Genomic DNA, 12,777 nt, shown 5'->3' on the forward strand with positions numbered 1-12,777 from the left:
AATCTTAGGAAACATCACAAAGGCTTGGCTGGTAACATCTGCATTTCCATCTGAATCACCAATCACACCGGGTTATGCAAACGATTTCTCAAAAAAAACGCAAGAAGATAGTTCCCTGTACAGTTGGTTATTTTCTCATAACCAGAACCTGCCTACTTCTTGTTCTTTTCTTCACCAAAACGTGCACATCGTGTTCAGTGACAACGCTCACACAGAGGGCCTTTCAGATCCCTGGGTTCAGGGTTGGAGGTTGAGGTGGGGCAGCTGCCCCCACAGAGGGTGGGCGTTCGAGGCTGCCCGGCACTGGAAAGAACCTGCGTTTGGGATCTGAGAAAAGCCTTGGCTCTGTCCCTTACTAGTAACTGGGCGAGTCCTTACGATGTCCAGAACCCCGGCCCGCCCATCTGTAAGATGAGGATCATCACACCGACCCTGAATGTCAGCTACAAGAGTTCAAGGGCCTGGCCCTTCGCAGGGACCCAGTATATGCTCCCTCTTACCATCATGTTCCATGTGGGACCCAAAGTAGTTCTACAGGGACATTAACTAATTAGTGAGATGCACGCAGCATCTCCCGCACAGCATACGGCTTTGCTCTTCACGTGCTGTGTGCCATGAACAAACTACCGCCCCTCTCTGGGCTTCACATTCCCTCAGGGTGTTTGTGGGAAGATATAATACAAATAAGCCACAGTGCCTGGCACGTAGTAGGTGCTCCATAAATAGAAGCTCCCTTACCTTAGTTTCCTTGGAAGCAGGGGGTGGAGGGTAGGGCGTTAGCTGGCTGATCTGTGTGGGAACCCAAGGGGGCTGCCAAGCTCTAGCCATCATGTCTGAATCCCAGCCAGCAGAAACCTAGACCCACAAGGACAAGCAGGAACGGCCTCCCTACACCCTTGCAATGTTGGTGAAGGGAGGTGCTAGGGCTGGTGCAGGCAGGCGGGGCAGGACGGAGGGAGGTGCGTGGCCACTGGCTACAGCTGATTCCAGACGGAAACTCCACCATGCAGCTATCCTAGAAGGCACAGCTCTGGTCCTCGGGGACCACAGGTCGGTCCAGGTCCCGGCCTGCCCTGTTCCTGAGCTGCCATTCCGCAAAGACCTCACTGGCGGAGCTTCAATTTTACAGATAGCTGGGGGGGGGGGGGGGGGGGGGGGGCAGGGAGGCAGGGCGGGGGGAGAGCCGGGGTGAGGCAGGCGGGCAAAAATTATCTTTTTAGCAGTGAAAAGTTCTGGCGTGGCTGATGTTGGATAAAGATTTCAGCCTAGCCCTGGCCAGTTTGGCTCAGTGGATAGAGCATCAGCCTTCAGACTAAAGGGTCCCAGGTTCGATTCCGGTCAAGGACACATGCCCAGGTTGCGGGCTTGATCCCCAGTAGGGGGCGTGCAGGAGGCAGCTGATCAATGATACTTATCATTGATGTTTCTCTCTGTCCTTCTCCCTTCCTCTCTGAAATCAATTTAAAAATAAAAGATTTCAGCCTGTGATCATCTCCCTGGCTGTCTTGATTGAAGTCTGCCTCTCACCTCATTACGTGCCGGGTGCCACTAGTGCTGAGAAGTCGTCCTAGACCTTCACACACACACACACACACACACACACACACACACACACACACACAATGTGTGCAGCAGGAATGCCCTGGGCAAGAGCCTGGGCTCTGCAGAAGGTTCCCCAGATTCATCTGGCTCTGCCTCTCACATGCAGTGTCCCCTCCTGCAGCCTCAGTTTCCACATCTCTAAAATGGGCTTTCTATCACTACTTCATGGGAGCGCCGTAAGGTCTGCGAAGCACGGAAAGCAGTACCTGGCACATGTTGGCGATCATTGTCTTTGTTAAGTGTCTGTTTTATGCCACGCCTGTGCTAAGTTCTAGAAGCCAGTTGGCATTTCCTTTGGCACATGAAGAGTTCAGAAACCCTGGCCTGGGTCTCTGCCCCAGAAGCCTTATGACTTGCCCCTTAGGTGGCAGAGTCCCCTGCCTATGGTGACCCACACTGGGAGGCAGCCTAGCGTTTGTCTGCTTCACTCACCCCTGAGATGCCCCTGCTTGCGAAAGGGCCAGCGCCTCCCTCACACCTGGCTCAGGCTTGTCCTTAGGTCAGGGGCCACCTCAGACCATGTTTGGGCGGGTGGCTGTCATCTGAGATGATGACAAGGGCCCAGACCATGTCGTCCCAGGAAAAGGCAGATCCTGAGGTCTCCACCCTGAGCACAGGGCAGCCGTCACTTCCCCTAACAGCTCTAACGAAACTCTTCTGCCAGCAATCTTCTCCTCCAGCAAGAATTTTCAAGGAAAACAGGAGGGCGGCACAAAGCAATGCTAATTACTCTAATTGCCCCAAAGAGGAAAGCACTGCTTTTTGTGAGTTCTCCTAATGCGATAAAGAGCTATTATTAGGCAAGAGCTGGGGAGCTGCCATGACCGCAGTCAGAAGAGGTAGATGTCTCCAAAGGGCAGAACCGAAGGTGGTGGCAGAGGCAGGAGAGGAGGGGGCCTCCTATTTGCCGAGCATCTCACATGCGCTGCCTGGAAGGCAGGGGATTTCCCTCATTTCCTAGGTGAGGGAACAGGCACAGAGAGGTTAAGTCACTGGCCCAAGGTCACACAGCCAGCACACCAATGGCCAAGCCAGGATCCTAGGCCACAGCTCCCTGTGCCAAGGGCTGTGCTCTTCCCAATGTGTCCCATTCAGAGGCTTCCTGGGGCAGAAACTGGATCTTGCTAGGGCTCATGGCATTGAAAGGAGCTTTCATTTAAAAGGAACTTGCGCCCTAACCGGTTTGGCTCAGTGGATAGAGCATCGGCCTGCGGATTCAAGGGTTCCAGGTTCGATTCCGGTCAAGGGCATGTACCTTGGTTGCGGGCACATCCCCAGTGGGGGTGGTGCAGGAGGCAGCTGTTTGATGTTTCTCTCTCATCAATGTTTCTAACTCTCTATCCCTCTCCCTTCCTCTGTAAAAAATCAATAAAATATATTTTTTAAAAAATAAAAGGAACTTGCGGCTATTCCTCCTCTGGCTGAGGGAGACTCGGGTGGTGAGGCACAAATCGCTTCTCCTATTCCCTTTTAGGGCACAGGAACCCTTAAGTGGGACAGAGGCCCCGGACATGAGTCAGGAGGCACCGCTCTGAGTCCTGTGGTTTCCGGTCTCGTTACCCAGTGCACCTCACTCCCACAGGGAGGTGGGCGGCTCAGGCTCTGGACCGGGTTTCAGAGCCCAGGCCCACGGCTCCTGGCTATGTGAACCCACTGTCTCAAGCCTCGGTTTTCAGTCTGTGCCTTGGGGAAACCTCACACCTACATTCGGGGGCTGTCGTGAGGTTGACATCACATGAAGCAAGTCTGTCCGGGGTAAGGATGATCGTAAAGGCTTCCTGGCTCTGGGGCCACAGGCTCATGTCTGCCCCCGGACGACTATCCCGTTAACCAGGTGCTTCTGCTGTGGCCTGGCCTGTTTCCTCCACCTGCATCCTCTGGTTACTTTTGGAGAAAACAGACTGTCCTGACTAGCCATCTGGGGTGAGGGACTCAGGGTGGGGACCCTGGGAGGAGGAATGGGGGGAGGGGAGGGGAGGCGAAAGGACTGGGGCAGTAATGTAGGGGCCAGAGCATGGGCTCTGGGGGTTCAAGTGCAGGCAATTAATTGCCAGTTTGTGATAGAAACTTTTCTAAGCCCCAATTTCATCTCCTAACCTGAGATACGCGGGTAATAATGCTGGTCCTGAGGCTGCGTTAAGGATTAAAAGCATGTAAAGGGCCTGGTGACGAAGCCACGGCACAGGGATGCTGCCCAGAGAGGAGTCCCCTCTTCCCAAGCAGATGCCGTGCTCTCCCTCTGCGAGGAGGAAGGGCCGGAGCTAGAGTCCCTGGTGAATGAAGTGCCTGCTGGCAGACGCAGAGCCCAGGGAGGGCCAGGCGGGGTACTCACCACGGAGGACAGGTCCACGTTCTCCATCCTCCTGTCCTGCAGCAGCACCGGCTGCAGGCCGGCCACCTGGAGCTGCACCGAGGACGTGCGGTACACGAAGCTCAGCAGCCAGTCCCCCCTGCGGGCAAGAACGGGTGAAGACTCGGGGAAGCCCCAGGGCAAGGAGGGGCCCTGCCTGGCCCAGGGGAGTCTGGTGGGACTGCTGTTTCTGTGAGAGACCAGGGCCCTGACTGGACCCGTGGGGTGGGAACTGCAGGGGACCCTTGGCAGTGCTGCCCGGGGCATGGGAGCTCCATGAAGGTATCTGCTGGGTCCCCAGAGCTGAGAACAATGATGACATGCAGTAGATGGCTGCCTGTTGGATGGATGGATGGATGGATGGATGAATGGATGGATGAGGAAACTGGGCGAAGTTCTCGACAAGTCAGCACAGGGAGCAGGAGAGGTGCTCTTGGCTCAGAGGCGTTCCCAGTTCCCCCGGGAAGCCTGGTCCAGGGCTCCCTGGGAAAGAAAGGCAGCCGGATCCTCCTGGGGGAGTGGACCAATCGGAACTGGGCACACGTGCAATTTTAAATCTTTCCTTTGCTGCTTCTGACACAGGTAGTTACTGGTATAAATGAGCAAAGTCAGAATCGTTCCTTTCGAAATGTTTGTCTTATGAGAGCACTCTACTCAAAGCTGTAAACGGCATTCACAGGCACCGAGGGACTGAGCAGGAACATCGGTAAGAAGGTTCCATGTTCTCTAAACTGTGCTGAGCAAACCACAGGGCCTATAAGACCCCTCCTCTGCCTCCCTTGCATGGGTCACATGGAGCCAGGTTCAAGTCCCGCCTGGTCGATGGGTAGCTGTGTGATCTTGGACAAGATACTTGGCCCCTCTGAGCCTCAGCCTCGTCTCGGGGTGGGTGGGAGCGTGCACTGAGATGGCACACCATGTGCACAGCGCTCCCACGCGAGCACTGGAGAAGCATCGGGTACCAATCTGCCTCCTACTCTGGGCCTTCGTGGGTGGTGTGGCCTCTCCTGCTTGGTCTACTCCTTTAGTCCCTGTGGGCTGAGAGACTATCCATCCTTTCAAAATTCAGCTTGGATCACTTTCCCCGGGGAGCGCCCCTGAACCCCTCCAGCTGATATTATTACTCCTCTGTCCTTCACATCTATGCTCCTTTTGTGACGTTTGTCACACACCCTCCGTGTGTCCGGTCCTGGCTCTTTTCCCCAGGACAGTGCCTTAGTGCCGTCTCTTGTACCCTGAGCTGAATCAGGGACTCCCTGGGGTGGGGCGCAGCAAGCCTTGCCTCCGTGGCCCTCCAGGCGATGCTGGGGCACGAGTCACACAGCTGGACCCTTAACTGGGCACCACACGGCCCATTGGAGGACGCTCCTTGGCTTCTCAGAGGCCTGGAGCCACTTGTGGGTCCGCCCTGCTCCTCCTTCTACCTTACCTCCTGCCCACACGGTACCTGGAGCAGAGGCCACAAGGAGTCCCCCTGGGAGGCAAGATGGAACCTTCTCCTTGTGAGTGAGACAGGCCTACCTGAGTTCCCATCCTGGCTCTGCTGTGTGGTGCTGGTGAGGAACTTGACGCTCCAGTTTCCTCCCGGTACCACAGGGGGCAGTACCACTTGCCTGGCTAGGCTCAGGCTGGGGGGGGGGGCGGGGGGGGGCGGGGGGGTTTGTGAAGGGGTTTGTATAGAGCTTTACTGATGTACATTATACATTTGTAAGTGTATTTAGTCTGATAGTGTTGGCCTGACGCGCCCCCCACCCCCTCACTCCACGTCCAAGTAGGCTCACGGCAACTAAAATGCCTTTGGGAACCAAGAATATAAATTTCTGATTGGTGTTTAATTTACCAAGAAACTGCAGTTATTGTCTTGGTCTGTTACGTTCCTTTCTTCTCCTCTCCTTCCTCCTCCTCCTCCTCCTCTGTCTCAAGAGATGGCCCCGGATTTCACAGAATAATTGAAAAGCAAGCTTATTAGCCTCCGGTTCTCAATAGAACAGATGGGTTTAATAAGAGTCTGTTGATCTCACATTGCACACATGCAATTTTAATTCTTTCCCTTGCTGCTTATGACAAGCCCCCAAAAGCCGTGTGTCATGCGAAGATGCCAGCGACAGTCATTCTAACTGCTATCGTCTCTTGGGCACCTGCTGGGCACCCTTTTTAATTTCCCTAGAACCTCATTTAATTTTCTGAGAACCCCTGTGCAGAGGGACTCCCATTCCCACTTGATAGGCGGGAACACCGGGATTCAGAGCTGTTTGTCCAAAGCCACGCAATAGGTAACGGTGGAGGCAAAATTTTAACCGAGGATGGTCTCACATCCAAGGCTGGTCCATCCTGTTTCTTTTCTTGTTTTTTAAAACGATCCTTACTTAAAAAAAATATCAATTAACATCTCTTTCATGTCCTACCTCTGGTGCCTGTCCATTGTTATCAGCTCCTGATGGCCCTCCTGCACCTTCCTGAGGGCTGATGGGCAGACAGCTCTCCCTGCATATATGTGGCAGTGGTTCTCAACCTTCCTGATGCCGCGACCCTTTCATACAGTTCCTCATGTTGTGGTGACCCCCAACCATAAAATTATTTTCGTTGCGACTTCATAACTGTAATTTTGCTACTGTTATGAATCGTCATGTAAATATCTGATATGCAGGATGTATTTTCATTGTTACAAATTGAACATAATTAAAGCATAGTGATTAATCACAAAAACAATATGCAATTATATATGTGTTTTCCGATGGTCTTAGGCGACCCCTGTGAAAGAGTCGTTCGACCCCCAAAGGGGTCTCGACCCACAGGTTGAGAACCGCTGATCTATGTGATCGCAGTATGTGCAGTGGCACCCACTTTCTCTCCCTTAAACCAGCCCCTATCTATGGTCCTTCGGGTTGTTTTCATTTTTAAATTATAAATGAAGCTGCAACTGTCCACTTTTACAACCCTCTCTGTGTATGTGTGTATCTAGTAGGTCAGGATCTTAGAAGTCAAACTTTGGGGGAGGAGTGTCAGAAAACTGGCACTTTAAACCTTCCGATAGCTATCGCTGCTTGTGCTCCGGAAAGGCCTTCCTGAGTTCAACAGCCACTGACAGTGTACGTGCGAACGTGCTCGTTTCTCCGCATCTTCACCAACACAAAACGTTACTCGTTTTCCAATGTTTGATCATCTCATGGGTGATGAACATTACCTTCTTACTGATTTTAATCTGCACTTATTTCATTAATGGTGAAGCTGGGCGTCTTCTCAAAAGTTTATTGACTATTTGTATTTATTCTGTGCGTTTATGTGTAGATATCCATGGGCTGGTTTCTTATTGATTTGCATGAGCTCTTTATATGTTATGGCTCTTTGTCTTTTGTCTCCTCTTCTTCTTCTTCTTCTTCTTCTTTTCTTTTCTTTCTTTCTTTCTTTTTTTTTTTTTTTTTACCATATCCTGATTATAAAAACTCAGAGTACGTATGATAGAGACAAAGTGATTAGCTGAACCCCCTATCTATGGCTAAAACCATCTTTATCTTTAGTTCTGAAGTACCCAGCTAGCTATTCCTGTGAACTAAAGAATCAAAATGATAAAAACTTACAATTCTGTTCCAGTTTTGGGTCCTACTTTAAGGTGGTGGAGCTTAGATGAAAATGAAAGTTAACTGGCCGTTTGACTTAACCTCTCTGAGCCTCAGCTTCCTCACTTGTACAATGGGATTCATAAGACCAACACCATGGGGTCTGGGGAGGATTAAAGTAGATAATTATAACAAAGCCAGGGTCTGGGAGGTGGAAAGAGTCTAATACTTGGTACATCCTCCCCCCCCAGCCCACTGCTTCAAGATTCATTTTTAGGTTTTAAAAATAATTGTCTCTTTCCACGTGTCCCTTCCGCTAGCCGTGAGCGTCTCTCATAGTGTCCATCTTTGTATTCCTGTGCCAGCTGAAAGCCGCGGGCACAGGACGGTGGATGATTCTGAGTTGCCGCTAACCTCAGGCCGGAGCCTCTTCCCCTCTCACCCTGAAGTTTATTCCTTAGACTCGGAAGCCAGTGTTTCCTCTCTCTCTCCACGTTGCCTTTCAAGTGATCTTACCTGCCCCCTGGCTGTAAGGGAAACTGACGACCCCACTGCCCCTCGCCGCCGCGTTCTAACTCCTCTGAGGCCTAGCGCTGCGTCCAGCGCCCTGTCCTACCTACCTCCTTATTTTTGTTTTGTTTTGTTATTTTTTTAAGTTGTGTTAATGGAGCCAGTCGCCTCCCACCAACACCCCAGAGTCATTTTTTCTTCTTTTTCCTTTCTGCCCTCTAGTCACCCAACCTACTGCTTCTGAAACTTCCAACCTGCCCGTTGGACCCGGGCTTGGCACGTCAGCCTCCACGGTGACGCGGCCAGCACTGTGCGCTTTCGAAGCAATGAGCCTGGAATATGGGTCCTCCATCCCAAACCTCCGGGCGCCTCCTGACTAGAATTCAGAATAACGTTTCCGATTTTAGGAAGGTAATCTGGCTTGTGTATCACCTTACACCCCTGCAGGGGTTGCGTGGGGCCTCATGTCACTCAGCCCATGACCCCGTGGGAGGAAGAAGCCAGCCTAGCAACCCTCTCATCAGCTCGGGGGCGAGCTCGGCCCTGAATGTCCGCACCATTCCCGTTCCCGGGGCAGGGCCTCAGGTTTCGGAGCGTCTGGATTTAGTGTTGTAGGCGAGCCTCTTGTCTGCCTGGGGCTGCCTGCTTTCCCTGCCAGACACTAGGTTCCATGGGGCTGGGCTTGCTCCCCTGCAGCCCCAGGAAGGCGCCCGGCACGAGGCTGGTGCTCATTCAGAGTCTGTGGAGTGAACATCCCAAGTGGCTGCTGCTGCTGCTGCTAAACAGTAACATCGGCATGTACTTGAACCCCATGTGCCACTCTCTAGGTTTAACCATCACTGCAATCCCGGGAGTCACTAGTAACACCCTCCTTTACTGATGGAGAAACTGAGGCAGTGTGGGGACCCCGGGCTGTGTGGTTCTCAATCGTGAGCTCCTGAACACGGCCACCCTGTCCTGCTCCATTTGGAGGCTGACGGGTCCGGGCATCTTCTCAGGCCCATCTCCTGAGGCTTCAGCGATTTACGTCACCTCTCTTCTTCCCCAAAGTCTGGGGCAGAGCCGTGGCTGAAACCTCTCGAGTCCTCCTCTCGAACCCCACGCCAGGTGCCTCCTCTCCAGCCCACAGCTGTCAGGCATGGCAGGCCCCCACTCCTTGCCGGAGGTCTGGTGCACGGCCTGGGTACCGGCTCCCCTATCACTGCCAGCTTCCTGTTCCATCACCCTGGCCCGCCCAAAGCCATGCTCAGAGACCTCAGCCTGCTTCCACCCCTCTCCTGCATTGCCAGATGACGTGCATACGAGCTCATGGTGGGCACTGGAGGCCTCCGATGAGGCCAAACCTTTGTTTCTCAAGCTCTGTCCCACTCACCATGTCCCCCTCTCCCCTGGTCATGGTGACAGCCTGGTCTCAGGCCTGACACAGAGAGACTGTGTCCAGGCTCTCCATCCTATGGGATGGAGGCTTCCATTCAGAACACTAGCAGGGCCAGGCCTCGGGCACACTAGCTGCTTAGTACGCGTGGGCACTCCCGCGGGCCTGGGGTTTGGGCTGACCTGCTGTAGCCGTTGATGATCCTGCCGGACACAACCTTCCGGAAAGGCTCCCAGTGCTTGGCTTCTCCTTCCACGGGCGCACCCAGCAGGACGACGTCCTCGATGATCCCCTGGCAATCTGGTGAGAGACGGGGAGGCCGTCAGTGGCCCTGGCCCAGTGGGTCCTGGGAGGGGCTCTCCAACAGTGGTGGAGGCAATGGGTGCCACACACACACACGTGCTCACGCACACTCAGGCACACACGTGTGCAAACACATGCACTCATATGCTCGTGCACACGTGCAAACACACATTCATGCATACACACGCAAGCACACACACATGTGCACGCACACTCAGGCACACACATGTGAAAACACATGCACTCATATGCTCACGCACACATGCAGACACACATTCGTGCAAACACACACAAGCACATGCGCACACAGTAATGAGAGCTCCCACTTCCTGAGTTCCAGGCCCTGGCTCAAGCTCCTTGTGTCTGAGCTATTCCGGCAAAGCACCGTTGTTCCCATTTTAGAATTAAGGAAAACCAAAGACAGTTTCAAGATCACATGGCCAGTAAGTGACAAAGCCTGAGGTGGGACCCAGTCTGTTCCCACCATTCACGAAGCTCACCACTGGCCAGGGACTCGGATGGGACGCCTTCCTTTAGAAGGAAGTGACCGGCCCGCCATCCTCACATCTGCCAGGGGGAGACACCACAACCACCCTTGGTGACAGTGCCTTGGAGCCAGTGCAGCATGGCGGGAAGGTGGGAGTGGAGAGGAGACGGGGCGGATGAGTCCCGGGTGGATGGGCCCCGGGGCAGGGAGCAGACTCATCAGCGGCACTGACTGCTTTGTTCGTGGCGAAATTATGCTCAGAGACCGAAATGGTCTTTGCCAATAACTTATTTAACACAGGTTCACTGCGGGGGTTATAATTTATAATGGTATTTCACAAGCCAATAGCATACAGGGTCATGTCTCTTAAGCCAATAAAGAAAGAACATTCTCCAATGCAATGACAGATTGACGGCATGACTGTTCCAGGCAAAGGGGAGAGGAAAGAAATGAAGCCCAAATCTCACTGAGGGGTGACTTCCTACTGGCTGGTTACTGGAGGAATCGGCTTAGCCAACCGGGAGCTGACACCCGGCTGCCAGCGCTCATTCGAAGTCTCTGGTGCAGAAGCGGATGCTCAGGGAACGAAGGTGCCTGTTGGCGGGCCAGGTCATCTCCCGCCTGGTATTCACCACTGCGGGCACGGAGCAGCCCTGCCCACGGCTGGCAGAGAGCTACCTAGCTCAGAGGGAGTGGCCTCGGCTGCACCAAACACTGTTGGGAAGCCCTGGCAGACGCTTGGTATTTCAAGTTTCGGTGTCCATGACGCCACAGCTGCTCTTCTCTACGTTCATATCAATCAACACTGAGTAGCACAACGATTCTGACGACATCATCCTGACATGGCCTCCCCAGTGCAAACAAATTACTCCTTAGATCAAAACAGCTTCACTTCAGTTACAGACATGTGGATTTGAAACCCTAGCACACCAACACACAGCACTGACCTAATGGTTCAGAGATATGTCAGGCCAGGGTGGTTCTAAGGGCTGTTCATGGCCCAGGGCTGCTCCTGTGGGAACAGGGAAGGAGCCTTCCTTCTATCTTGCTGCACCCTGGAAACCAAGAGTTTGCAGGTAGCTGCAATGACCACACTCAGAGAAGCACCGCTCTTGACCAATGAGAGGTACCCACGCACCCCAATTCTGCCACTCTCCATCACTTTACTCCGCTGCATTTTTCTTCTTGTCATTTATCACTTGTTCATGTCTGTCTCCGCCTCTAACCTCCAGGTCCAATGAGGGCGAGTGCTTGAGCTGCCTTATCCACAGCCTCATGGGCTTAGCACAGTACCTGGCGTATACCTGGTGCTTCATTAAAATTTGCATTAATGACCGACTGAATGAATGATCTGCCATCCCCTCAGGAAAGCCAGTAGATGTACTCTGCGACTGCAAAGCCCTGGTTCAATTCCCAGTCCCCCACACGTGGCCCTTTCTTACGATTCTGAGCTCCCACACGTCTCTGCAGGCTCAGTGTCACGGCTCGGGGATGGGCCCAGGAGGGGGCAGCTCCACCCAGCTTTGCCGCCCTGTTGCTGAGTGACCTCGGACAGCTGGCGTCCTCTCTCTGGGCTTCAGTTTCTAACCAGAGTCCAGCTGATCGTATTCTGTTTGGGCTTCCATGTCAGAGTTTGAGTAAAGGGTTCCAGGCTGAGAGAAGTTTGAGAACCCCTGCAGTACCAAGTTCTCTGAGTGCTCCTCTGGCTCTGACGTTGAAAAATTCCGGGGCACAGAATGCTGACTTCACCCCTTTTGCTTCCAGGAGGTGCTTATCTGGCAGAAGGATGTAAGACTTCAGTAAGTAAGCTGGCGGTTGGTGCTGAACAGAAGGCTGACTCAGACACCCCTTGATGTCAGGGCTATTTCAGGTGCTTACGTTGCAGCAAAGCTGTAGAGGACGAGATTTTATTCCAGCCCTTTCCCTGGGCAGATGAGGAGACTGCGTCCCAGAGGGGCTGGGGGCCCAAGGCCACACAGGTAGAGGGAACAAAGCTGGGACCAGAACCCAGACTGCACAGAGAGCTGCCTGCTCCCCGGGGCCATGCTTTCTGCTGTTTGCAGTAATAGCACGAAGCACAGCGATTGCATGTGGGTTATCATTGCTCCCACAGCGCCAAACGGTTATTGACCCAGGGCCAAGGACTGAGCTCAGCAGCTCTCTCCGGGGGCCGCCCACTCAAGCCACCTGCTCTGCCCACAGAATCTCACAAAAGAGCTGGGACCTCTTTTCATCCCTGGGTGTTGATACTTGGAGGGCTGGGACCCCTTGTGGCCAGAAGTGGCAATGCAGGATTCCGGACAGTTACCCAGGGCAGCGCTAGCATCCTGAAGTTGCCTGTGACCTTGAACTGAGACAAGGAGTTAAACCTCGTTAGACAGTCCAGGGCACAGCCGAATCGAGTCAGGGAGGGCGGCGAGCTGGAAACACACTTACTCATCTCTGCAGCTGGCTGGCAATGGTCTTCCTAGACCTTTTCCTCTTTCATCCTCAGACTGTTGACACACTCAGACCTGCTCTTCTTATGTTTTAGAGACATCGCAAACCTGCTCTCCGTGAGGTTACAGACGTAGGAGAAGCCACGTGACGGGCT

General features: G+C 53.4%; 1 protein-coding gene across 2 annotated transcripts in view; it reads right to left on the reverse strand.

The window, feature by feature from the left end:
* Positions 1 to 12,777, reverse strand: part of TMCO4 (transmembrane and coiled-coil domains 4) — a 70,056-nt gene that overhangs the window by 4,969 nt on the left and 52,310 nt on the right. For both annotated transcript variants that reach the window (XM_070404230.1, XM_070404229.1), the window contains 2 exons: positions 9,577 to 9,694; positions 3,935 to 4,052 (listed from right to left, as the gene is read on the reverse strand). In XM_070404230.1, coding sequence (XP_070260331.1) covers positions 3,935 to 4,052; positions 9,577 to 9,694 — 236 coding nt within the window. The remainder of the gene's footprint in view (positions 1 to 3,934; positions 4,053 to 9,576; positions 9,695 to 12,777) is intronic.

Source organism: Myotis yumanensis, unplaced genomic scaffold (genome assembly GCF_028538775.1).
Source record: "Myotis yumanensis isolate MYYU_CA2020_CCGP unplaced genomic scaffold, mMyoYum1.0.hap1 SCAF_2, whole genome shotgun sequence".
NCBI classification, from domain to species: domain Eukaryota; kingdom Metazoa; phylum Chordata; class Mammalia; order Chiroptera; family Vespertilionidae; genus Myotis; species Myotis yumanensis.